We start from the raw sequence: 26,556 nt of genomic DNA, 5'->3' as shown, positions 1-26,556 counted from the left end.
TCGGTGTTGCGATGGCTGGATGTGGAACAGTTACTGCTTTAAGTATTTTGATGAAGACTATAGCAGGTAAATATTCAAAGGGACATCCGTGGTAAAAATGAAACTAAAATGAAAAGCCTTGGACTTTGGAGGTGAAAGGGTTTAAACATGATTTTCTTTCTTTCTTTCTTTCTTTCTTTCTTTCTTTCTTTCTTTCTTTCTTTCTTTCTTTCTTTCTTTCTTTCTTTCTTTCTTTCTTTCTTTCTTTCTCTAAGTCTTTCTTTATCTCTCTCTCTCTCTCTCTCTCTCTCTCTCTCTCTCTCTCTCTCTCTCTCTCTCTCTCTCTCTCTCTCTCTCTCTCTCTCTCTCTCTCTCTCTCTCTTTACCTTGGTAAAGACAGAATGGGCCATGGATATTCATTCCTATCACAAACGCATGGAGTATGTGTATTTTTTCTCTCGCCATTTGAAGGTAAGATTCAAAACATGTGCATGAACATACCACACATATATAGATATACATGTATATAGATAGACAAACAGACAGACAGACAGGCAGAGCGGAGGAACGAACGAACGAACGAACGAACGAACGAACGGACAGATGCATTGAAGGATTGGTGGATTGATGGATAGACAGATAGACAAACAGAAGACAGACATACATACAGACAGACAGACAGACAGAAAGACAGACAGACAGACAGACAGACAGACAGACAGACAGACAGACAGACAGACAGACAGACAGACAGACAGCTAGATTAACTGATATATATGTTTCTATAGTTTTAATAGATGTTAATGAGGTTGATTTTGTATTTCCAGTTCTGCGATCACAGCATTTTTTATAGTAACATAATGCCCACAGACAATAGGAAAATGTCCGATGTGTTAATTTTCAAAAGTTAGTCTGTCTCAAGCTGTGCTAAAACTACCTACTAGCAGCAATTTTCTCTATTGATCACAGTGCAATCTTTCACTCCCTGATGGTTAATTGAAACAATTTGTTTAATAAGACCAAGGCTGGCTTGTCACTATACAGATAAAATGACACACATACACTCACTCACTTTCACTCAGATGGTAAACAAACAACTCCAACATATGGTGTTAAATTAACAACATTTCGAGAGTGTAGGCCCCAGCGAAAAGAGTCTGGGTAACCAAGACTATTGTTTGACTACTGTTACAGGGTGGATGCGAGACACCTACGGTGGGTACGATCAGGCTTTTATGGTGGTGGCGATCGCTTATTTCATTGGAAGTACGTTAGCATTCCTTCTACCTGTGATGGACAGTGTTGTACTAAAGAGACGTAAACGTTTGGAAGAGGAATTACCTGTGCATCTTTAGATAACGAACAGATACTGTTAGTAGCAGGTGCTCGTCAAAGGAGCTGTTCTTTCAAAGAGCTGGTCTTATCAATCTTTCAGTGGGTTGGTATTTTATTTCGGTCGATAGCGAGAGGGATGCAAACGAGGAAGACATTGCTGTTTGAGATATTTGAGACAGCAGGATGAGGATGGGGTAACTAAAAATAATATTCAAGACGGTTCAAGACGAGTCGTCAGAGTAAGATGCTGAGAACTAATTGAAGAGAGTCTGTGAGCAATTAAGATGGCGGGATGTTCAAGTTCTCTGAAATATTAAACCTCGACTCGGAACTATGACTGACGACCGGGACACGCTTCTATAGTTTTTAGCTAACAGTATATATTTCATTGTTTTGTCCACTCTCTTTATTCTGCGAGGGGGTGGGGGGGGTGGGGTGGCAGTCATTTTTTCCCGGGCTTCCTGGAAAAAAAATACATCTTTCAGATTTATGTAAAATCAACCGAAATGTTAAAGGGGTGACAGGTTTTCAGTGGGTATCACCTTGAGAGGGGTTTTCATATACCCTTTACCACAAGGAACTGATCACAAGAGGTTCACAGAGCTACCTGTAGTATTGCCAATCAGAGAAAAACAAAACAAAACAACAACAACAACAACAACAACAACAACAACAACAACAACAACAACAACAATGATTCACTATGTTTTTTCACCAAGGAGGCAATTCGTTTCCATTTCAAAAGGAACAGAACTTTCAGGTATATACATATTGACAATATCGAAAACATTGTTATACCATATTTAATTTCTAAATTTAATTTGTGATAATCCTTTTTTATTTATGATGTTTGGACCCATGGAGTAAAAGTAAAAATGGCCATTTATATTACCAGTAATCAATCTGATTAATATATGATGTAGTGAATACGGCTGGATTTCTTTATTGTAATATCTCCGTTCCATTCGTTTATTGTGACAGTGGTTTGTTTTCGATTTTGTTAACGTACGTTACGTTGTTCTGGAGGTGAGGTGAGGTGAGGTGAGCGTTGGAAGGAGGCTCTCTCATTCATAGAACCAAAAAGAAGAAACGAAAATAAACAGTGGAATAGATCTAGAGAGAGGTACATAGAGAAATCGGGACGGTATTCAGTATATCCGATTGTACCAGTAATCTAGTCTACCATGATGTCGGTTTACAATTGAACAAGAAGATTAATACGAATTTAGTTCTTGTCCTTGACTGAGTACAGGCCAATCGACGTTAGGACCAGATATATAATCATGCCCGTGCTTACATTGATTGAATATTTGTAATATTTCTGATGGTGACGTGAGTGTACATATTTTTATTCATAGTTTGGTTGTCAGGGGCAACGTGGTATTAATACAATTATGTCTCAGACATTACTTTGCATTATCTTCAGTCCGTGATCATGCGCATCAGATTTAAATTTGTAGATCTAGAGCTATATTCTTATAAATCTTATGAATTAATGTTATAATTAGTTTAGAATACAGAATAGATATTTTTTTACGTTTCTTTCTTGGTGTTTATAGATTCGCCTCCATTCTTGCTGTAGTAAGTGGTACAGGTTTAGTTTGTGCCAGATATACCAAACCCGTTGCATCTGTGGAACATTTTTTTTAACGATGTATGTATAACAGGCTTACTAGAACACGCAACTATGAACTTTTGTAGCAATAACTGGTCGTCTGAAGTTAGAAATACTTTCAGAAATTATAGTATTATAGTAGAGACTGGGGAGGGGGGTCCTAGAGAAAAGGAAACTGCATACTAATACTAATACTAATATCACGTTCAAAAGTCGGTGTAAAACCTAACTCTGTATTGCACTTATCATTATCACGACGTTCCTTTCCAGCCCAAATGAGATGTGACATGTTGATTGCCATTGCAAATTGAAATATACCGTCTTTCAAATCGATTTTGCAACCATTGTAACTTTAAGTTATTGGAGAAGTAGAAGATGAAAAACACTATGTCATGAGATGTAAACTATACAACGATCTCAGAAATGTTATGTTTTGATTTTTATTAGCGAAGAGCTAGAGTGAATCTTTTGTAAATTTAAACTCTGATCAGTTCATTATCAATAACAGTATTCGACCACTATACTAGCAAGTTTATTGAAAGTGCCTTCAGGAGAAGAGGAGAAAGATCATATATTAACTAATTTGTCATTTATTTTGTATATATTTGGATTGTTGTGATAAAACTTAAATGATATCTTTACTAGACAATTGTACTGCTTATTTGATGTTTTGGAAAATTTTGTTTTAGAGTGACTTATAGTGAAAGTGTTTCTCTTTATGTGTTCATTTTGTAAATTGTCACAAGTCACTATAATAATAAACCGCCTCTACTATATAATAATGTTGAATTTGATTATGATGATGGGGCTTTACAAATCTATTGTTTGGTTCCGGATACCCGACCCCACCAAGATTTTCACTACCGACCCTAAACTGTTTTTAGAAAAAAAATAAAATAAAATCGCAAAAAACATTTTGTGCAGTCTCGCGAGAAATAGCACATGTGGAAACTGACCAACTTAAAAAGACAATATAAAACTGTTCAAATTGTAATGGCTGTACATTTGATGAGAAGAAACCAATAACACAGACACCATATGGAAAAAAACGGAGACACTCACATATGACATGAAATGGAAAAAAAGTCTACATACCCCACCTATTCTAAAATTGAGCGTTATCGGAACCACACATTTTTTTAGGCCTAAATGATGATGATGATGATGATGATGATGATGATGATGGTGATGATTATGATGATGATAATAACGATGATGACGACGACGATGACGAGAAATCAGGTATGTGATCTTCAGTGTACATATTTGTATGGACTAATAGGCGTCAATGATATATGAGCTCGTATATACAATTATGTATGAATCATATATTTGTGTATGTTTATTTTTATGTATGTATGTATGTATGTATGTATGTATGTATGTATGTATGTATGTATGTATGTATGTATGTATGTATGTATGTATGTGTGTGTGTGTGTGTGTGTGTGTGTATGTATGTATGTATGTATGTATGTGTCTGTCTGTATGTATGTATGTGTCTGTCTGTCTGTCTGTCTGTATGCCTGCCTGCCTGTTTGTTTGTTTGTTTGTTTGTGGGTTTGTTTGTTTGTTTGTTTGTTTGTTTGAAGCACGGGTACATATGGTCATACACATGTACAGACAATTAAGTTTACGGAAAATACTTTGCCTGTGGTACATACTATTTGCCCCGAGTCCTTAAGCTGACAGGTTGAGGACCTGGCCGTCCTTGAACCTCTTGCACTGTACGTACGATAATCTTCGATAAATCACGATATTTTGACATCTGATCTTCCATCGACGGGTTTGTAGACTGGGTAGGACTAGACTCTCGACAACCTCGCTTACTTTCGCTATTATTAAATAGTCTTCTCATCAGATCAGTTTGACTATTTCCAATAAAACTGCAAGTCCAATCTGGCCACCAACGGACCCCAAAACTACCGGGCGAAAGCACACTCACAGCAAACATAGGGTTGGGCATAGGGTAAAAAATTATGGATATTTTTTTTTTTCGTTTTTGTAGATGACAAGATAAGCTTATATTGATTTTCTAAATGATAAGGTTATAGCAAGAAGAAAGTTACTGGACCATGATATTTTAACAATTACAATGACATGATAAAATATTACAGTAACAATATAGAAAAGTCTCGAATCCTTTTGTTGACTTAAAGGCTTTTGAATTTGATGAATGGGCGGAGTCGAAGGGAAGAACACCTATCACACTGAAGAACTGGTCACTGAGAAAAGCCAACTCCCCATAGACTTGCGGGTCAAGGGTCAGCGTTGGTGGTGCATTGAAGATGGCGGAGAAGAAGCACAGCTCTCACTCGCGACAAAAACATCACACAAGTTGCCGAATACCCGTAAATTTTTGGCGTGCAGTGATTGCAGAATGCCTTGTCACCTTCTTTTTCATGATAATTGTGTGTGCCGCGCATATGGAATGGGATGACAGTCGTACTATGAGTGTTGTCGAAATAGCGTTGACTCTTGGACTGGCGGGTGAGTAAAAACGTAAACGGTGTGCTTCGGTCGTTTTAATAAGTTACCAACTTTTCAAAAAGTTAATCAGTTTGAAATGTTGGTGTCTGTTGTGACGCTGTTACTGCTGTAATGATGACACATTTGAATAACTATAAGTGTTACGTCCAGCACGTTTCCCTGAATCGATTTTGACGGTCCAATGCAAGTTTTGAACGTTGCAACTTTAAACTTACGCATCAGGCCGGGTGTACAGTGTACAGTTTGCTCGTCAGTTGTAACTTCAAGGCAACGCAAGGCAACTGTGTCAACACAAACTTTCAAATGCGTGTATTTTGAGAGCGGCTGTCAACAGAATGTCACCATTTCATTAAAATATGGTGTCAGAAAATTGGTTTGGTTCATTCGTTAATGTTGACATCGCTAATTCAAAAGTCCCTCGGAATTTTGAATTAAGAGGGAGGCGAGACAGATTGTTCGACGCACTCGCAACTGAATGCATTACAATTTACAAATGACAAACTGTAGTTTTTCACAACTTTCTTCGTTCTGTGCCATAAGTTGGGTGGTTTTCGTGGTTTGCTAGAACTGCAGAACAATTTTCCACTCGACTGAGTCCTTGCCTGGTCCCTACGTTTGCAGCAAACTTTACACATCAAAGGTCTTTAGAAGTAGAATGAATAGCCGCTTCCGGAGCTGTAAAAAGCATTTTCTTTGAAAAGGCCTTTTGAAATGTGGAGAATAAGTGTATGTCAACACGGCCATCAGCGTTTCACAACTTGTATTAAAATACGTTTCACGTGGATATCTGAAGGCACGTGATAGTCTCTCTCTCTCTCTCTCTCTCTCTCTCTCTCTCTCTCTCTCTCTCTCTCTCTCTCTCTCTCTCTCTCTCTCTCTCTCTCTCTCTCTCTCTCTCTCTCTCGCTCTCTCTCTCTCTCTCTCGCTCTCTCTCTCTCTCTCTCTCTCTCTCTCACAAACACACATACACACACACACACACACACACACACACACACACACACACACACACAGAGTCACACATGTTTAAAACATGTGTTCGGTACACAGGAAACCTTCATCTTTGCCCTATCATCAATGTAAACGTCCTTGGGATAAGCACATGTTACATGTATAAATTACAAGTGGACACTTATTCATCTATAGTGGGGATGTTTTTGATACATCAATAAACATTCCATGGCTAAATCATAAATGCAAGTTTTTTTTCCAAAGTGACAGTCGTACAAGTACAACACAGGCTATAGCTGGTATCATCCATTTTCCCAAAAAAGAATTAGTGAAAGATATATCTAAAAGATAAACATGTCATCTACAACTTAAGCAAATTATTGTGGCCTTCATAAAAATCTAATTACATTATTCAGGATTCACAAGGGGTAATGTGAAACTGTTTAGGGTATCATCTTTGTGACCTTTGGCAATGGATCAGAGACTATAAACTTTATATGTCTGTCTGTATAATTATAACTTATAAGACCTTGTGTTGGTGTGCTCATACATGTAGCTAAATCTTCTGTAGATGCAATAATTGTAGTGTTTTGCTGCAATTTTGAGGGTTTTTTCGTCTGTTTTGGCAACTTTTTTGAGTTTTGGTGTTTGGTGCGGGTTAAACACCAAAACTTAAAAAGTTGCCAAAACAGATGAAAAAAAACTCAAAATCACAGCAAAATGCCAGAATTATTGCAGCTAAGTCTTCTGTTGCAGACTGTTTATAATCCAACCATAGGTTAGAGTGAATGTTGACAAGACCTTAGTCTAGTTCCTATACAGTATTGTTACGATTTATACCTTCACGGACACCACAGTCGTCTGGTCATCCAGACTAACCAGACCTTTGATCTAGCCAAGTTTCCAAGTATTTTATAGTAAGCAAAGTCTACCCAAGATCCCCATGTGTTTTCTATGTGCTACCCATGATCATCAGTATTACTGTAATTTGACTTGGAAATTTTCACTAAAAAGATTTATTTTTGCTTAATTTGCTGGAAAACAATGACGTAAAAAAAATAAGTAGTGACTAAAGTGTCTTCTTAAGTTATATAACAGTCTGGTAATTACTGTAGTAAAAATTAACCTTTAAGAAAGTTGCTACATGTAGCTGAAGACTATAAAATTGCTAGTACATGTAGCCTAAATATTTTGGTTTACAGTATTCTATATACAAGTTGATCTGTAAGTACAGATAATGAGATTATAATACCTACCTGAGTTTGTCATATCAGGGGTGTACATCTACATAAATGTAGAGAAGAGTCAGTAGTTGGCAAAAACAATCGCCTACTCTGCAATGTTTTGCTGGCTTTTGTTAAAATATTCTTTGTTTCAACAAGAATATTTTCACCAATGGGGCAGATTTATGAGTTTTATTCCTAGATAGGTACTACCACCAACTTTTCACATATTAAACCCAACTACTTTTACAATTATACATCCCTGCAGTTATGTGGTAATTACTAGGTCTTCCCTCCAAAATTGAGTCATGGATATCTACATTTGTACATATGCAGGTTTTATCAGCCTACTCCTTGGAGTCCTTGTATCTGGATTCTGAGGTTTGTAAACCATTATTGGGAAAACACAACTGTGTTGATCAAATATATAATGATATTATTTACATAGGAGTTCATAGGTCACTGGGTATTGTCAGTTACTTGATCCAGTCATGAAAGATTTTTTTGATTTTTTTTCTCTGATTGGATGTCAAAAAATAATGTCGTGTAGAAATTGTTTAGAATATTCTACTCTTTATTTTAAAATACAATGTAGTGTGAGATGTAAAAAACATGGTACCACCTGATAATTGACACTCTATAGTCTTTCTGGGTAATTGTAAGTTATATGATGTATGTATGCAAAATTATAAGGCCAAAGTATGACAAATTCCAGTCCTGCAATCATAGTGACATACATGTGTATACACACACACACACACACGTTGATCTAGACTGTCGACAGTCGTCGCGCCTTTTTTCCCCCTACCTTTTATCTAAACTCCGATCCGGCGCAACACTGGTCTAATCGCAAACTGATATCGAGGGCCGAAGGCCCGAGCTTGGTCCTTCGCAATTCTGCCCTCGAAATCAGTTTGCGATTATACTAGTGTTGCGCCGGACCGGAGTTTAGATAAAACATAGGAAAAAAAGGCGCGAGCGACTGTCGACAGTCTAACGTTGATCTATTTAGTCTAGTTCGTACCAATGTTGGCATCCAGTTAGAGACCGTGTTGGCATCCAGACTAACACAAATCCAAAGAGTACCACTGTCCAGAGTTTCTTTCACTTCTTAAGATATTCTACCATCTGCCAAAACATTAAGGTCAAGACATGTATGACAAATCAAATATACTGACATAAATTATTACACAGTAGATATCATTTACCATAGGGTACACGTGTGTCCAATTTTTAAAACAAGATTCCCGCATATCACGTTATAGAGTAACGTCATGTACTAAAATTATACAAACTGTGCCCAATTACCTACCATTCTGTATTTGCATGAAAAATATTAATGCTAATTTACATAACAGTATAATTTTAATATTGACCTTATTTTTTTCATATTGAAATTTACCGAAAAAAATGTAGCTTTAAAATTGTGGGTTGGTCAGTTTAAAAAGATTGAAAATAAATTATCAATTCATATTAATATATTTTAACAGGTGATGCTTTAAAGATTCCAATTATAGTTAGAACTTGTGACTTCTGAAGGATATCAGTTATTTTTTGCCAAAATGTTTGTGGTGTCACTAGCTTGCCATTAGATTGTAAGATATGTCATGTTGTTCAGCCCTAACAGACTTCTTAACAGACGAATGCTGTCTGATAGTAAAATCCGATGTAGTGTACACTTGCTATTTCTTTGTGGCTGTTATGTTTACTGTCATTTGTTCTTTTGTGAGTGCTTGTTACATACATCTGACACTGTGCCGGTATTCTCGTACTTACGAGTAGCCAACCAGAATCTGTCTTACAATATAATACTCAACATTTGAAATTAAAAAAAAGGGAACAGCCAAACAGTAATGCTAACATATCATTGTTTGTGCTCCGTGCACAATGATAACATACAAAAATGATACCGAACATATGCAAGTCAATTTGATTTTTTTTTTAATATATGCAAATTTGTAGTTAAAATTCAATGTTTGTTGCATATAAAATTATAACTCAAAATTGTAATACACAGACACTCCATTGAAGTGTCTTCCTCATATTATCAGGTGCAAGATAATCTTTTGAGATCTCGACCTTTGACCTTCAGGGTCAATTATCAAAATCAAGCCAATTCCTGCCTATCACAGACACATTGAAGTATTTACATATTGCCAATTTCTTTTAAATCATGTTAAGAAGTAATATTGATGAAAAGAACTATACACAAGCATTATTGGTGGTGCTCATATCACTTTTACTGATGGGGATGTGTCTTCTATGAAGACTTGTGGTCTCTTCATCAATTGTAAAAAAACAGTGATTTTGTTGCAGTTGCAACTATTTGGGAATCCTGGTAAAACAGGCATGTATTTCCATATTTCAGAAGTACCTCAATTTTGATGGGGTACTTGTTGTAAAATGCTTAAACTTAAAGGAAACCCAGGTAGATTTCCCCACATATACTACCTATCAAAAGAACACACTGAAAAGTGTGTATGGTCGTACATCACACTCCCTTTAAGCCTTCTTGGTTACACCCAGATGAACGTGTTATGGTAACTATAAATATCGATAGCTGAGATCAAAGGGTTAAAGAATCCCCTGCCTTCCACCTCACCACCTGCCCCAATATTTTTCTTCGTTGGTCCTCAGAAAAGAATTGTCAGAAACTACATGTATTAGCAAACAACACTTTGAACTTTTCGTAAGGTTAGTGAGCAAATAATAAATTAAAGTGTAGCCATTTTGAGTGTAGTAAATCTCATGAATGGCTTTGTTGTGTTGTCTTGTCGTGTCTTGTTTTGTGCCATCAATAAACTTTGACAAATGGGACATGTGATTGTGAATAGAAATACTATGTGGATCATGTATGTAGACGCACCTTGATGAGACCCTACTAAATTATTTTGAGCAATGTTTTTGTTGAGAGTCATAACTACCATAAGGCACAAGCGTAAGGAAAATGTACATGAGTTCCATATATACCAGTAGTATAGCCTCATTATAGGTCTAATTTTGGTTCCTAGAAGAACATCTTATAGTTAAACATGACTAGGAATACTACAAGTATAAACAAGAACCTATAGACAAGGGCCCATTCATTCTTGTGTCAGTGCCATTCATTCTTTTGTTAGTGCCATTCATTCTTGTGTCAGTGCCATTCATTCCTGTGTCAGTGCCATTCATTCTTGTGTCAGTGCCATTCATTCTTTTGTTAGTGCCATTCATTCTTGTGTCAGTGCCATTCATTCCTGTGTCAGTGCCATTCATTCTTGTGTCAGTGCCATTCATTCTTTTGTCAGTGCCATTCATTCTTCTTGTGTCAGTGCCATTCATTCTTTTGTTAGTGCCATTCATTCTTTTGTTAGTGCCATTCATTCTTTTGTTAGTGCCATTCATTCTTTTGTTAGTGCCATTCATTCTTTTGTCAGTGCCATTCATTCTTGTCAGTGCCATTCATTCTCGTGTCAGTGCCATTCATTCTTTTGTCAGTGCCATTCATTCTTGTGTTAGTGCCATTCATTCTTTTGTTAGTGCCATTCATTCTTTTGTCAGTGCCATTCATACTTTTGTTAGTGCCATTCATACTTTTGTTAGTGCCATTCATTCTTTTGTTAGTGCCATTCATTCTTTTGTCAGTGCCATTCATTCTTTTGTTAGTGCCATTCATTCTTTTGTCAGTGCCATTCATTCTTTTGTTAGTGCCATTCATTCTTTTATCAGTGCCATTCATTCTTTTGTCAGTGCCATTCATTCTTTTGTCAGTGCCATTCATTCTTTTGTTAGTGCCATTCATTCTTTTGTCAGTGCCATTCATTCTTTTGTTAGTGCCATTCATTCTTTTATCAGTGCCATTCATTCTTTTGTCAGTGCCATTCATTCTTTTGTCAGTGCCATTCATTCTTTTGTTAGTGCCATTCATTCTTTTATCAGTGCCATTCATTCTTTTGTCAGTGCCATTCATTCTTTTGTTAGTGCCATTCATTCTTTTATCAGTGCCATTCATTCTTTTGTCAGTGCCATTCATTCTTTTATCAGTGCCATTCATTCTTTTGTCAGTGCCATTCATTCTTTTATCAGTGCCATTCATTCTTTTGTCAGTGCCATTCATTCTTTTGTCAGTGCCATTCATTCTTTTGTCAGTGCCATTCATTCTTTTATCAGTGCCATTCATTCTTTTGTCAGTGCCATTCATTCTCGTGTCAGTGCCATTCATTCTTGTGTTAGTGCCATTCATTCTCGTGTCAGTGCCATTCATTGTTTTGTTAGTGCCATTCATTCTTTTGTTAGTGCCATTCATTCTTTTATCAGTGCCATTCATTCTTTTTATCAGTGCCATTCATTCTTTTATCAGTGCCATTCATTCTTTTGTTAGTGCCATAATCAGTATTTTTACTAAAGTCTGGAAATCCTGGTAACACTAACAGAGGAAGGAAACCCGGTAAAATGTGTAATGCTTTTCATAACATGTGCCATAATTTTGTTGGGGAACCCCTGGGTAAAAATAATGACTTATGAACTCAGATTTCACCTACTGGCAGACCTTATTAAAGTAACAAAAACAGCATCATAAGGATTACATTGGACGAGATTTACCAGACCACTGCAGATCACATCTAGATGTCAGGCCTAAATCTGACTTGGGTTTTTAACATAACAAATACCAGTACCAAGTTTAATGGTACAGATTTGTTGATGGATTGTTTACTATGGCATTGGTGATGTCATTTCACTGTTGCTATGCACAGACGTGTGTACTCTCCCAGGCTTATCCTTCACAGATATATTAACTATCTGACGAACAATTCAAATTGTGAGTTGATGATAGGGAATACACTGTAAAGTCTGCTGTCAAGCTGTAAGTCTGATAATGAGAGTGCATTTGTCAAGCATGGATAACCAGGTCAGGTGTCTTTTTTGTTGTCAAGCATGGATAACCAGGTCAGGTGCCTGTTTTGTTGTGGAAGCTTGGTTTCCGTGGGAATCTCTGATGTCATGGTTGTAAATGCAACTGATGTGTTTGCTTAAGGGTTTGGGAACTCTAGATACATTTGTGTAGTACCCACTACCAGAGAGGGAAATCTAGTAAAAAAAAAAGTGCATAAATTTGCATATTATTTTACCTTGTGGTATTTTGGTAGCAAACACTAGTGAACACCTGGGGAATGTAAGCAGATATATGTACAAATGTAGATCACTTTATATGTCCCATAGCAAAGACAATGAAAGTGTACAATTTAACTTGAAAGTTTTCAATTTTTCAATCTTGGGTCTTCCGCAGTAGTGTTCTCTCAATGAAGATTACATGGGATTATTCCTATTATAACTGATTAGACTTATAGATTTAATCTTAATTCAAAGTAGACCATTAATGTAACAGTACACCTGTATGAACAAGATACATATGAAATATGCCAAATACAGTGGATTATGTGAAATAGGATTTGTACTGAAACAAGAAGTTGGTTGTTTTTACCCAGATCATTGTAAACCAGTAAACCACCGGCCTCTTTATTATGGCACCGTCCAAAACGTACCAACAAAAAATATGTGCTTGCGAGAATGACCCCAGACATAGCTTTTCCTGAATTAGGAAGGACTGTCATTGCGCTGTCATAATGCACACCATGGAAATTGTAAATATACAACCGTGGATTACAAATGAAAATATAATTACTCCACAGTGTGTTTGATTCCTTGATTTGAAAGATCAAGTTCCAATTAGGGTTAAAATCCAGATGTGAAAAAAAGTTGTCTGGCAGAGTTATAGGAAAAGTAGGTTCTGAACAAAGAATGACTCTACAAATGTATATATATATAATCCTTGTGGCTCCAGTGATGAGATACATGTTGTAATACTAAAGCAAGAACCAGGTATTGGATCATGGGCCTTTAACAAATTGAATATGTGAAATACAATGTGTGCATCCCTTGATGGAATTTGTTATGACTATTGGGATATATTGTATTTGACCCCACACATGAAGTGTGCTATTTCAGTGCTGGGTGAATGTGGTGCAAGAATTTGTTTACGTATTACATGTAAAAGGTAGGAAAACAACCTAACAGCTGTAGTGCTACTACTCATGCGTGACTGTGAAACCACAATGGTCACTCACAGCAGCCATCCTTGTTTACCTCAAGGTAGGGGCTCTGCAGCACTGCAGTGATGTTGAGTGAAGGAAGAAACTGCTTGCTCAATGGCAAACAGAGAGAGTCCAAATGCAGATGGTTTCTTAGTTAATGTAATTCACCTTCCACTACTCCCTGAATGATGCACTATCAAAGTACATGTTGTAGGACAGTAACCAGAATGGCTGTATTACACTACTCTAGTAAATCATAATCCATAGTCACCAGTGTTTTGCTTTTCAAAGCTTTCGTTACCAGCTAAAAGGGGTTGGAAATGTGGTCAAGAAATCCACAGCTTTGGTTACCCAGTAACAGGGTCCAGAAATCTGGTAAAATCTGCAGATTTGTGTACCATGTCCTATCAATATGGATCGACTATATGTTAAAATACTACAGTACATTAGATTTTTTGGTACATGTTTACATGGATATACTGGCCTTGAAAAACCCTCTTAAATGCACTGGCAAATTAAGATCTGACCTTACTAGATAAAACTTATAATCTACATTATAATGAGTCCTTTGTTCCAGGTGGGAGTATGGGACTTGATTCTGACATTGTCCCAAAACACTAGGAGAGGGACATTTGTCAGAGTCAACAATTTCCAACTTACTAAGCACCACAGCATGGAAGTATCACCCACAGCCTTCCATGGTCTGCAGGGAGGACTATTTCCTATTGGGTGCTACATCAGCTAGACCAGAAACTTGTCATTTAATAGCTTTCTATCTGATATCATCACACAGTGACAAGTCTCTGGGCTCTAAGGACACTTGTTAAAATAATACATGTAGTGTGTAAGAACGCTGTTCATGCTTTAAGAAACTAGATTTTAAAGGGACAAGGTAGAATTTTCGCACTGAAATTTATTGACATACTTAGGGATTACACTTTACAGGGTTTATTAGTTGTCCCTATGTGGTTTATTCTATAATTCTAAGAATGTTAATTAATGACAGCTGTCAGTCAAGCATGTACATGTAACACCTAGCAATAATCCCCTGTTTATACAAAAGACAGCTCATGGACATCATCTGCATTCATTATGGCTTTTGTGGGATGTGCCAGTGCATTTTATTGCCAGTCATATTATGAGTCCCTTTACTCTTTATGGCATTCAGAGGGGCTTTTGTGAGCCATGGCATAACATTTTATTGCTAGTTGTGGGACTAGTCCATTTGTTCATTGGCTTCAGTAATCATTTCACTTTGTGTTTTTGATGTAAGTCTTATTTAACACTTTGGTAAGACCAGCATGTGTGAAATGTTTTCATTCAAAGCGATGACATCAGAAAGCATCCTCAAGTCTACTTGTACCATCATGCTTGTACTAAAGTTGTAGTCATGAAAGCAAGCCATGCATTAAAAACCTCAACAAAAGTCTGACTCTTGTGGAATTCTGACATTTGTTGACTGGTATGCGATTATTACCATACAGACCACTGTTCACTTTCTTTTGACACTTACAAACACTCATAGAAAAAAGTTGTGCACTTAGTTGTATATATATATTGCAGGGCTCCTGTGTCATTGTTATGCATGGGATGAATGACAGTTGGTCTAACCTAGCCAGAGTATTGAAATCGAAGTAATTTGTGGAGGATTTATATTTTGGTAGACTTCTGTATAGAATTACAATGGTACTCTTAGTCTTACGTCAGAATCTCCCTGCTTCATATTTGGAGACTGTATTTACAGACAAGCAGAGAATGGGCTGATTTTGAGGGTGAATGCCTGCTAAAAGAAGGCCTTTCTTTGAATAAGGTTGAATGACAGGTAATAAGCACATGTGTACATATATAGTATAACAGGTACATATGAATCATCAAAAGAAGAAGTTAGGGTCAAACTAACTTTCAGGACTCAAAGCAGTTCTTTGAAGTATTTGATATTTACATGACCTGAGTTACAGAGAGGGGTAGCCAGTTACAATTTAAAATGTTTTCTTGAATGTATGAATTCAGTTTGGACCATAGGTATACTGAAGTAAAATAACAATTATGTGATTGTTCTTTTAAATTCTAGCCCCATGACTTGGCTGTCTGACATGAAAATGCAGCCAATATGTCGAGTAAAGCTACAATGTAGTCTCCTAGTGAGGCAAGCATTTTTCAAATGTTTGGTGAACATAGAAATGACAGAGGGGGAATTTGAAAGAATTTGTATAGATAAATTTCATAATTTTAGTGGGGATGCTTGGTAAAATACCTGGGGATTTAGATTAATATATCTGTTCATTATCTCTCAACATTAACAAAACATGGCAATACTTCTGCTACATATACGGTTTGGAACTCCGAGAAGAAAGGTAAAATTATAGCTTTCCATACCACATTTTGTAATTTTGGTGGGGACCCCAGTAAAATATCGTGGAAATCTAATTTTGTGAAATTTTACATTCCCTTTGCTTTAAAAGTCTCGCAACAGAAGGGGTTACTGTCATGATTTTGCATTAATTTATGAAAATATTACTCAAGCTTGTTGTTGATTAAGACAATAATTAGACAATATCTGGAGAATGCAAGCTTAACAATTTCATATAATTTGTTGTTGATTAATTTAAAATGTATGTGTCCCCCGTAATCAGTTGGTATAGGTTTTGATTTTAATAAGTTATTTGCATAATGAATGAATTTTACAAATTAAGTGATATACAAAATGTACATATACCATGCATCACAGTAGTTGAGAATTTAAATATCTTATAATGAGTGAAAGAGGGATCTAACTGAAAGGCTGTGCATAATGGAAGGCAATCGGTTTAAATCTGGTCATAGCTATCATACATCATATGGCATACTCTAATTTTTATATGATATGAGTTACAATTACTACGATCATCTCCACTCGCTGCCACTCACTGCGTCTAGTCAAAGTCATTACTCTAGCACAGAAATCTGTGCTGTCCTCGACAGCATTCACATAAAAATGAAGTTTTCAATCCCCCCCTCCCTCCCCCATGATTTTAATCACAACAGCTATATACTTACACAATAATGTACGCCCTCCCAGCCCATAATGGACTCAAGCAAACTTTGAACGACATAATGGGCGAGGCGACAGCCGAGCCCATTATGGAGTGCAAAGTTTGCTTGAGTCCATTATGGACTAGGAGGACGTACAATTATTGTTATTATTCTATAGTTTTGCCAATTCCAGTGAATTTGTAGACCGAGAAACGCAAAACAACGTATAATATACACAACGCTGAACATCGTCCGCCATGTTCGGCCCGGAAGCTGAATACTAATCATAGCGACACGCGTTCGTACAAGTACACATATACACTTCAATGAACTGCTGTGAACACAAATTTGTTTCGTGAATGTGTTGTATTTTTAAACAGTAGAAATGACAATCATAAGTAACAACATGCATTTCAAAAAAATACCTAGTCGTATGAAGAAACAGAACAAATAAGATTGTATTGTTATGCTCGTTCCGGGGCCGCGATGCCCAATAACGGAGTACATTATCAGTAATAATGTACAGCAATGACGTCACAAAATTCACTGGAATTGGTAATGCTATAATATAATAATTGATAATGAGCAGTTGTGTGAGAGGGAACAAACCAATTGCAACTGCCTGTCAATTTGTGATGGATTACTACTGACATGTGCCATTTTTCCTTTGCACAGCATAGGGTTTAGCCTGATTAACAATAAAATGTTCGACTTTGACTATACGTAGTTAATGAAAATGATCGTAGTAATCATAACTTGTATTGAACTAGATGTAGACTACAATTGCATGATTACATTTCAACATTTTGTTTGTGGAGTATTTGTATTTACCAAAGTACATGTGCAGTGTATGTTTGTCGTCACAGTCTATTTATATTTACTGTAGAGTACATGTTCAGTGTACAAACAAGAGTGAAGTGTGTGATGATGTTTGGCACTTTGATTATTTGCTAAAAACCACCATGAAAAAGACCAGACCTTTTGTGTGTTTCTCTACATGAGGCCAGAGCAGCTCAGAGAAAGAACATTCAAGCAACAAAAAGTGACAATGGTCTTAACTATTCAGCAAGCCATGTTTGTGGTCTGATTAGCTAACCTGATCATACCCACTTCCATGTCTGACCTGCTTCTGGGATGGACGTCTGATTTTAAACACTGTCTTTCAAAGTTTCAGTCAGACTTACGTGTAACATTTCTGCCTTTACATACACTTAAATTGATTACTGATTTTATTTTGTGTATAAACAGCACCTCTGTAACCCTCTCAACTTGTTAAGAAGCTCTCCAATATGTGACATTTGTTTTGGCCATTTTGTGGATTTTCTGCAAGGGCAAGTATCATCTTAGAAAACATATGTCCATTATTGACAATGTGTACTTATATTAGCATATATTTACATAAACTGATTGCATTCCAGTTCATTATTAGACTTTGCATGCATTACTACAAAAGCAAGGTACATGTGTTTATCTCCCCTGTTGACAAATTTACAAATACCAATCACATGTTGACATGTCAATTAACACTGAGTGTCCAATAATTTATGGCTTCTTTGTGGACCAGGCACATGGCAGTCCCATTATAGTAAATTACCTCAAGTTTGCTATAGAAATCAGTGGTTTCAGGACCCACTACAGGCTGTATCCCTTGTCATAAGAGGAACTGGGAAGCACACAAGCAAATTGCAAAGAAAAGTTCATGCTAACATTGTACAAAAGGACAAATTGGACAACATGCTAATGCTAGTCTCTAGTACTGTTATCCTTCATCGAATATTTAAGATCTCTCTTTCTAAATTCTAGTCTAGTTCCTACACAGTATCATTATGATTTATACCTTCACTTCACAGGCTAGTCATCCAGACTACTCTCTTTCAGATCTTTCTGTTTTTAGAGACCACTTTGGTATTCAAACTATTCTAATGCAGGCATACAAGAAAGTTCATTTTATTGTTAAAGTCGAACAGAAACATCAACATATTCATATGGTTTATACTGTATGTATTCTTTAACCCTATAAGATGACAAAATGCTCCATTTTGGTTTCTATTTGAAGTAGATGGGGGATTAGTCCAGGCTATTTGTTAGGCATTCAAGACCATGCTAATAAACGAAAATGCAAATGCTATTCTTTATACTGCAGGATTGTATTGTTTGTACATTTTAAAGTCAACACCGTTTTAATGACTGCCAACCTTCTTCACTGACTAGGTACCTTGTTTTATGTCCCTTTCTATGGCAGACACCAACTTGTAACAACATTTAAGTTCAAACTGTTAGAGTTACAAGCAAACAACAACTCCATCATAGGTCATTGACCAGCTCAACTGTTGATGCAGTCTGCATACAGTGTGTGGCAGTTGAGTTGGTTGAGGAGTGCTTGTACAAGAGCATGAATGAAAAGAATCCAGGAATCCCAGAGGGAGGATTTACTGTTGAAATAGCCCAACTGCTGTGACAATTAGAGTTATTCATTCATTCAGTTAGTCCTTCAAAACTACAGATACAATGATTACATGCAGCAATTACAGTTTTAATATGAAGTGGAAAAGTTTTATCCCCCCCTCTTTTATACCCGGGTTCTTTATCAAGAAAAAGAAAAGTCAGTCAGGCACCTATCATGAGCACTCTACTACTCTACTGCTAATCTCCCTTTGGTCATAGACCATCTCCATTCCATTACCCTTCACTGCCTTTGCTATCTATTGGCCAGGCTATTAACTTCTCTTATTTGGCCACCCCACCCCCATCCCCACCCACATCCCCACCCTCATTTCCATTATCAAGGTACAAATATACATTATGTCTGTCTAATACATGCATGTCTCTCTGCCAATTTCATTTTTCCCCAAAAATGCTGTCTGAAATGCATCATTGGTCATTAACTTTCTTTTGACCACTTCTCCCTCTCAATCCATGTATGTAGTATCTACTACTAGCACTGGCCATTTCCTCAACTTTCCTTTGGCCATAGACAATCTGAATTCAATTGTATAGAGTACTTTCCAACTTTCCTTTTGCCATAGACAATCTTATACCTACATGTATATGGTACTAAGCCAACTTTTGTTTGACTAGATCTCAATTGTATATGGGCCACTTTTGAACTTGCCCATGGCCATATTAGACAATCTTGCATGTATACAATGTACCTACAACTAGGCCACTCTATTAAGTTTTATTTGGCCATTAAACAATGAATCTAATTCCTGTAGGGTACTCTGCCAACTTTTCTTTGGCCATGGACAATCTGAATTGACTGTATACATGTATACATGTAGGCCACTTTGCAACTGGCCTTTGGTTTCCTTTGGTCATAAACAAACTATTTCCTACAGGCCACTCTGCCAAACTTTTCTTTGGTCATAAACAAACTAATTCCTACAGGCTACTCTGCCAAACCTTTCTTTGGTCATAAACAAACTAATTCCTACAGGCTACTCTGCCAAACTTTTCTTTGGTCATAAACAAACGAATTCCTACAGGCTACTCTGTACTACAAACTTTGCTCACAACATAGACAAGTCTCTTCCCTATTGTCTGTACCACTGTCTACTTTTCTATGGGTCAATTGTTTTGATCTCTTCAATGAAAGAAGTCGTGTAAAAGAGCATATGTAAATTATAGTCTGGTAATTCATAATTTCAAAAGGTCTTAAGTTTACATGTAGTTATAGATGTCTTGTCAGTGCTCGTGCCAACAGGTGTATGAGTTATTGATCGAGACACAAAAGGTGTAAAGAAGGAAGAACGTCTGATCTTTTAAACCTACTTTGGATCTATACTTTCCTGTCTTACTGGCGATAAAATGTGAAACTTTCGCTACATTTGTTTTCGATCGGTTAAAAAACAGTGGGAAAAATTACACCTGTTGCATGTATTATTGATGGTACTATAAGAACGCCCAGCCTAGGATTTTAGGAAATGACATTTAAATGTATACATTCTGACAGTTTGCTCTCTAAGCCAAATTGACACACAGCTGGAACAGAGAGAAACAATTTCTTGTACTGCTCCAAAATTTAGCGTTGCCCTTATGGTGACCAGTAATTAGAAACTAAGAGTAAGAAACTACCCCCAGTGATGTGAGTCTGGGTAACGTGACTGCATGACAAAATACTTAAGTTTTTAATTCATGTGTCAGACACTATTGTAACCTTGCAATTTCCTGTTTTCAGAAGTCAACAGAAAAACTGCTTTCAGGCATCATCCATTTCCAACCCCGAAGAGTTCACCTTAGTGAACTTCTCTAAACAAATTTAAAAAGATCAAACAAGCACCAACTAATCTGTAACTGCCAAGCTGACATCCTTGTCCCCAGGACATGAAACTATCCATTGATTTGATGCCTTCAGAAAAATAAATTAAACGTAGAGTGCACCTCAGGAATTAGCTCTTTAAATTTGTGCTGTTGCTCACTTTAAATCAATTAAAAAAAGATCTAGGGTAACTGCGCAAATGGTTGAAATAGGAGTCAAAATGATATAAGAAATTAAAAAATTAACTCGTTTCAGAATCCAATATGTCTGCCCAATTTACATGTTAAACTGTCAAGTTATCCTAGGGAAAAATATAAGATTGGTCGCTTTCCTTGACAATGAGATAGTGAACCCCAAATTTCTTCAAATGAACCAGGACAAGCTTTCATATAGTAAAGTTAGGAGAAAATTGAATTTAGTAATACAGGTATTCATTATAGAACATTTGTCTTTAGTTACTCCTCATACCTGTAAACAAGGAATGTTTTCGTCTCTTCGGCAATGACATACATGTACTAATATTGTGTAGTATCCAAAGACTTATAGATACATATCTTCTCATTTCAGTTCTAACATTGGTACAGTGTTTTGAACACATCAGTGGAGCTCACATGAACCCAGCTATTTCAGTGGCTATGTTATTCGCTAGAAAGATTGGAATTGTCAGATGTATTTTTTACATAGCAGCTCAGTGTCTTGGTGCTATTACTGGAACTGCTGTGATGACAGGGTAAGTCTTTGTCTGATTATCAATGCATACTTCCTCTTTTCACCACTAAGGCTTTATATAATTTGAATTGCTGGTATTTCATCCTATGTACAGCACACACACCCCCCCCCCCCCCCCAATTTGAGAGGTTTTTGCATAACTTACTGTGGGCAAAGGGTATGTCTTTCTTCTTATGCTCACTTTAATACCAGTACAACATCCCCTCCTCACAAAATCCTCTTTTGCCATGCTAATTTGCTGTGAGGGCATCAACGGATGTATATAGCCCAACTGTTATGATTATTTTCATCTGTTGCTTAAGTCCCCTCTCCCATAGAGATGTATGTACATGTAATTTGCTGTGGTGGTAGACTGAAAGATCCAGTCTTGTTTCCACTTCTGCAACCATTGTAGTATACATGTAGGTTACAGAAGCGGAAACAGTAACTTTCAATCTTCTATCGTATGGAGGCAACTACTGATGGGTTCCATGCTCTTTTTCAATAGAGTTGATTTGATGTGGGAGCATGGATTCTAGGGGGGTTGTCAACATCAGACAGTTATCTTTATCTGTGTTATTCATCCGTAGGTTTGCTCCAAAGGAAATTCGTGGAAATCTTGGAATGTCACATTTATCTGAATTGGTCTCGCCTCTTGGAGGATTTGGAGTGGAATTCCTCATCACATTCATTTTAGCATTCACAGTATTAGCCTCTTACGATCCCAGCAGAAAATTGCTTGGCACATCAGCGCTTCCAGTTGGAGCAGCATATACACTCAATACACTATGGGCTGTAAGTATGATGGCGGTTATTTGTTTGAATATATTTGAGACACAGCAGACATTCTGCAACAGTGTAGCCACATCTTTGACCAAGTAATTAAAGTTTAGAAATATTGCAAACATTTTGTAACAGTGTAGCAAGAATATGGAAACAGTGTAGCCATATCTCTGACTGTGTAATTAAACATTTAGAAACATGAAACATTTTGGGACAGTGTAGCCACCTCACTAACAAGGTAATTAAAAAATTATAATGTTGCAAAACAATTTGGAACAGTGTAGCAATCATACTGCAACAAACTGTAGCCATATATTTTGACCGGGTAATCAAAAATAGAATGGTTACAAATTAATTGTAACAGTGTAGCAAGAATATTGTAGTGATGTTTGTAGTGAACAGATAGTAGTGTACCAAATTATGAGTGGAGGAAACAAACAGTGTTGCAAGTAGATTGTAACAATGTAGCAGAATATTTATAATGGTGTAGCAAATATATTGTGTCAAAATGAATATACATAACAACTGCAGCAAATGTGTTGGAGCATAGAAAATCTCAACAGTAAAGCAAAGTACATGTAGATCATGGATTGTTATTTCATTTTGCTAAAAAGTAGCAATAGTGTAGCAAAAATGCAGCTTAGTGGTTTTGATTCTAATCAGATTACTAAATTATACCTAAGTGAAATAAAATTCCATTCCTTCGCCTAGTCATATCAGTATCATACAAAAGTACACTCAAATACCAAACAGAAGGGTTAGTACCCGCAATTATCCAAGTCACCTTCTATTTTGAAAGCATATTACCACAGGAAACAAAAACCATAGGAATTTCACACATAGGTCACAGGGTAGGTTAGCAACTGTTTCACTCCAAGGCATTGTAGATGTGTATGTGTGGTAAAAAGAGAATTTGATTGACTAAACCAGTGTGTGAAGTGCCTTTATTGACCACAGGCTGCACTGTAACTGAATCAGTACAAGCCAGTCACTTAAACGGCGTATAGACAACTGAAAATTTTCTGATCTGATTCTAAAAAGAGCCCAAGCTAACGCTTTCCTGATTCCTTATTGTGAAGTTATTATATGATTCAAATTATCATATATGATTTGTTGATTTGATTGATTCATAAACTTTTGATAACATAAAATTGCGGCCTCATTTAATAGCTTGTGCAGCAACTGCAAAGTGGCCGCACAGCAACACAATGACTAGTATGCATGCGGGTCCTATATACTATGCAATGTTTTTTTTTTGGTGGCTTTACCCAAGGATGCATTGCGGCGCAATGACTACGCATGCACATTCAATATACTATACGCATTCTCCATGCAGAGGGTGTTATCTACAATATCATTGTGAGGCAGTCAGTCACAAATGAATCTACCTTGCATGTGGGCTTTGCCTAGTTATGATATTAATATGTACATTTCTTTGTTTCCTGTTTTATATTAAACCCCAATGTTTGAATCCCACAGTCTAAGATTTATAGTACTATATAATCAATGGTCTGACAAGGATTTAATAGGATTATTCTTGTGTTCAGGACCAACTTTCTCAATAACTCTGCAAAGCAACTATTTTTCAAACCTACACACACCTACTTGTACACACACAGCATGCACATGTATACAATATGCAAAAACACATGCACTAAGAGTAACACACATTGCATGCTAGTCTAAAAGGTTCACCCTTTGGTCCACTTATATAATCATACTGGCTACACCAGAGGGCACATTATGTAAGCAGAAGGATTAACTCCTGGATCTTTCTGGCTAACTGCTAGTCCTGCTTGTAGTCCTGACGGTGCATGTATTTTGCTCAACACTGTCCTGCAAAAAGCAATGCAACCCACCTATTTCGGGTGCACCAGCAAAATGCTTTTACACCAATTGCAAAAGAACTGGGACTTCTGTAGCCATGGCGAGATAAAGTTAGCAATATTTGAGCACAGGGTGTGTTAATTCTTTAGTTACCAGCATTTCTGGTAAGCCCAGGTTTCATGGCTGTCGCTTAATTTGCATTCATTTACTCTTCTAGAGTAACTATATTTAACTGTGGTATGATAAAAAAAAGTGACAGCATTCCAACATATAGCCTTATTAGAGGCATCTGTGCATACTTCCCACCAGCATGATTGTCTTTCTCCCAAGGCCTCCTACAATGTCCCTAGAGATGATAACTATGCTATCCAGAATTGTTATCATTAGAAGATGCATGTATGATATGTTTATAGAGTGCTGAGATCTGATAACATACCAATCATAGCCGTACAGGGGTGGAAAAACATTCTATATTATGACTTATGATGAAGTCATGCAAAACATAAACATTAGAGAAAGTCGTCTTGCTACTGTTGTCAATGGTGATGCTATAAGGCTTATATAATTCTGATAGGTGTGGTTGAACAAAATTCCTGCTGACAGATATTTGTCAGATGATAGTTTGAAAACAGTAGAAAGATATTAGAGAGAAAGACTAGATAGGTGCAGAATGTATGGTTTCCAATCTGTTAGACACCTTTCAATGGAACGCTGTCTTTCCACAAAGTGAAATGTTTGACAAATTTAACATTGTGACATAAGATTTATCTATGAGCTGCATTTATACACTAAACAATGTGTATAGAAGACTAAACACACACACACACATACATACATACATACATACATACATACATACATACATACACACACACATACATACATACATACATACATACATACATACATACATACATACATACATACATGTACATACATACATACATGTACATACATAGACAAACAGACAGACAGACAACACATACACAGACAGACAGACAGACAGACAGACACAGACATGTACACACACAGGGGTACACACACTTGTACATGTGGGTATATACAAATACTTATGTCAAAGTTGACACACATGCATGTATACATGCTCTCACACATATAAACACATGGCTGTGCACAGGCAACAAACTTTTACTATATTAATACTTTCTATATCCGTATACACAAACATTTCTGAGTTAGCATGAAGTGTCAATGTGTGTAAACTGACGATGGTGCAGAGAAATCCAAACAACAGCCATGCATGATGTCTCTACAACTATCATCACCTTGCCATCACATCAACTCTACTAGATTAATGTACATATGGTGATTTCAGTGTGTTTGTACTTGGTAATCATATCAATAACATTGAATAGATTAAAATGTGTGAGAATGCCAAACACAGAGTTAATATTTACAATATTGACATAGCCTAAATGTACATATAAATGTCCCTCATGGTCAAGTTTGCATTCAACTAATTGATTAATAGTAAGCGATTTATTTACCCAAATATTAAAGAGTCCTTAGTAACTAAAAACAGCTAGTCTAGCCTGAACACCCCCCCCCCACACCCCACCCAGCATTGTACATTGTGAATGTCGATGGAACTGAAATACATACGTAACTGGACTGAAATACGTGCATAACTGGAAAAAAAAACATGATTAACATACATGTATACAGGGACTCAATTTAAGTCTGTCATATTTTGAAAGTTTGTAATCATATTTATAATCATCTACTTTATTTAGCAGCTGAAACAACTGTCATTGCAAATTGATATATATGGCATAGAAATAGTATAACATAATGTTTTGGTTGCCAAGAAATTAAAAAAAAACACATTCTTAATTACCAAAATTGCTTTCAAATCGCTTTCAGTCTTTGCGCATATTTAACACTTTTATCTCACATTATTTCAATTTAACATTTGGTCTTAAATACGGTTTAGTGTGTTGTGTATTTGTAATTATATTTATACTGGCTTTAGTCAGAGAATTGGATGTCAGTCGCAAAACATTATAAATTAAAGAACAAATAAATTGCTATGTGAACTCAGGTGACATGTTATTTCATTGTTCAACTGACAACATACCTGGTCATCGTGACACCATAGTATGGTTTCTATGTCTTATCTTATGATTTCACAGAATTTTGAAACCCCTTGTTTTATCGTTCCAAATTCGACAACTTTCTGGAAATGAAATCAAGTTGGGTTTAAATATCAGAAACCATCTTTACCCCACAACCTTTGTTACACGTCTTCTTTCCACTGTTCTTTAAACTTACTTATTTCATCAT

The 26,556-nt window shown here is 36.6% G+C and overlaps 2 protein-coding genes across 2 annotated transcripts in view; both read left to right on the top strand.

Moving 5' to 3' along the window:
• LOC144444286 (monocarboxylate transporter 12-like) overlaps window positions 1–26,556 on the top strand; it is a 154,469-nt gene that overhangs the window by 88,361 nt on the left and 39,552 nt on the right. The gene's annotated exons all lie outside the window — the stretch shown is intronic.
• The window catches only part of LOC144444818 (aquaporin AQPAe.a-like), a 34,332-nt gene continuing 12,989 nt past the window's right edge, over window positions 5,214–26,556 (top strand). The window contains exons 1-3 of the mRNA XM_078134359.1: window positions 5,214–5,419; window positions 21,502–21,664; window positions 22,233–22,437. Coding sequence (XP_077990485.1) covers window positions 5,218–5,419; window positions 21,502–21,664; window positions 22,233–22,437 — 570 coding nt within the window. The 5' untranslated portion in view covers window positions 5,214–5,217. The remainder of the gene's footprint in view (window positions 5,420–21,501; window positions 21,665–22,232; window positions 22,438–26,556) is intronic.

The sequence above is a fragment of the Glandiceps talaboti genome, chromosome 13 (assembly GCF_964340395.1).
Source record: "Glandiceps talaboti chromosome 13, keGlaTala1.1, whole genome shotgun sequence".
NCBI classification, from domain to species: domain Eukaryota; kingdom Metazoa; phylum Hemichordata; class Enteropneusta; family Spengelidae; genus Glandiceps; species Glandiceps talaboti.
This window is presented reverse-complemented; position numbering and strand designations above follow the sequence as displayed.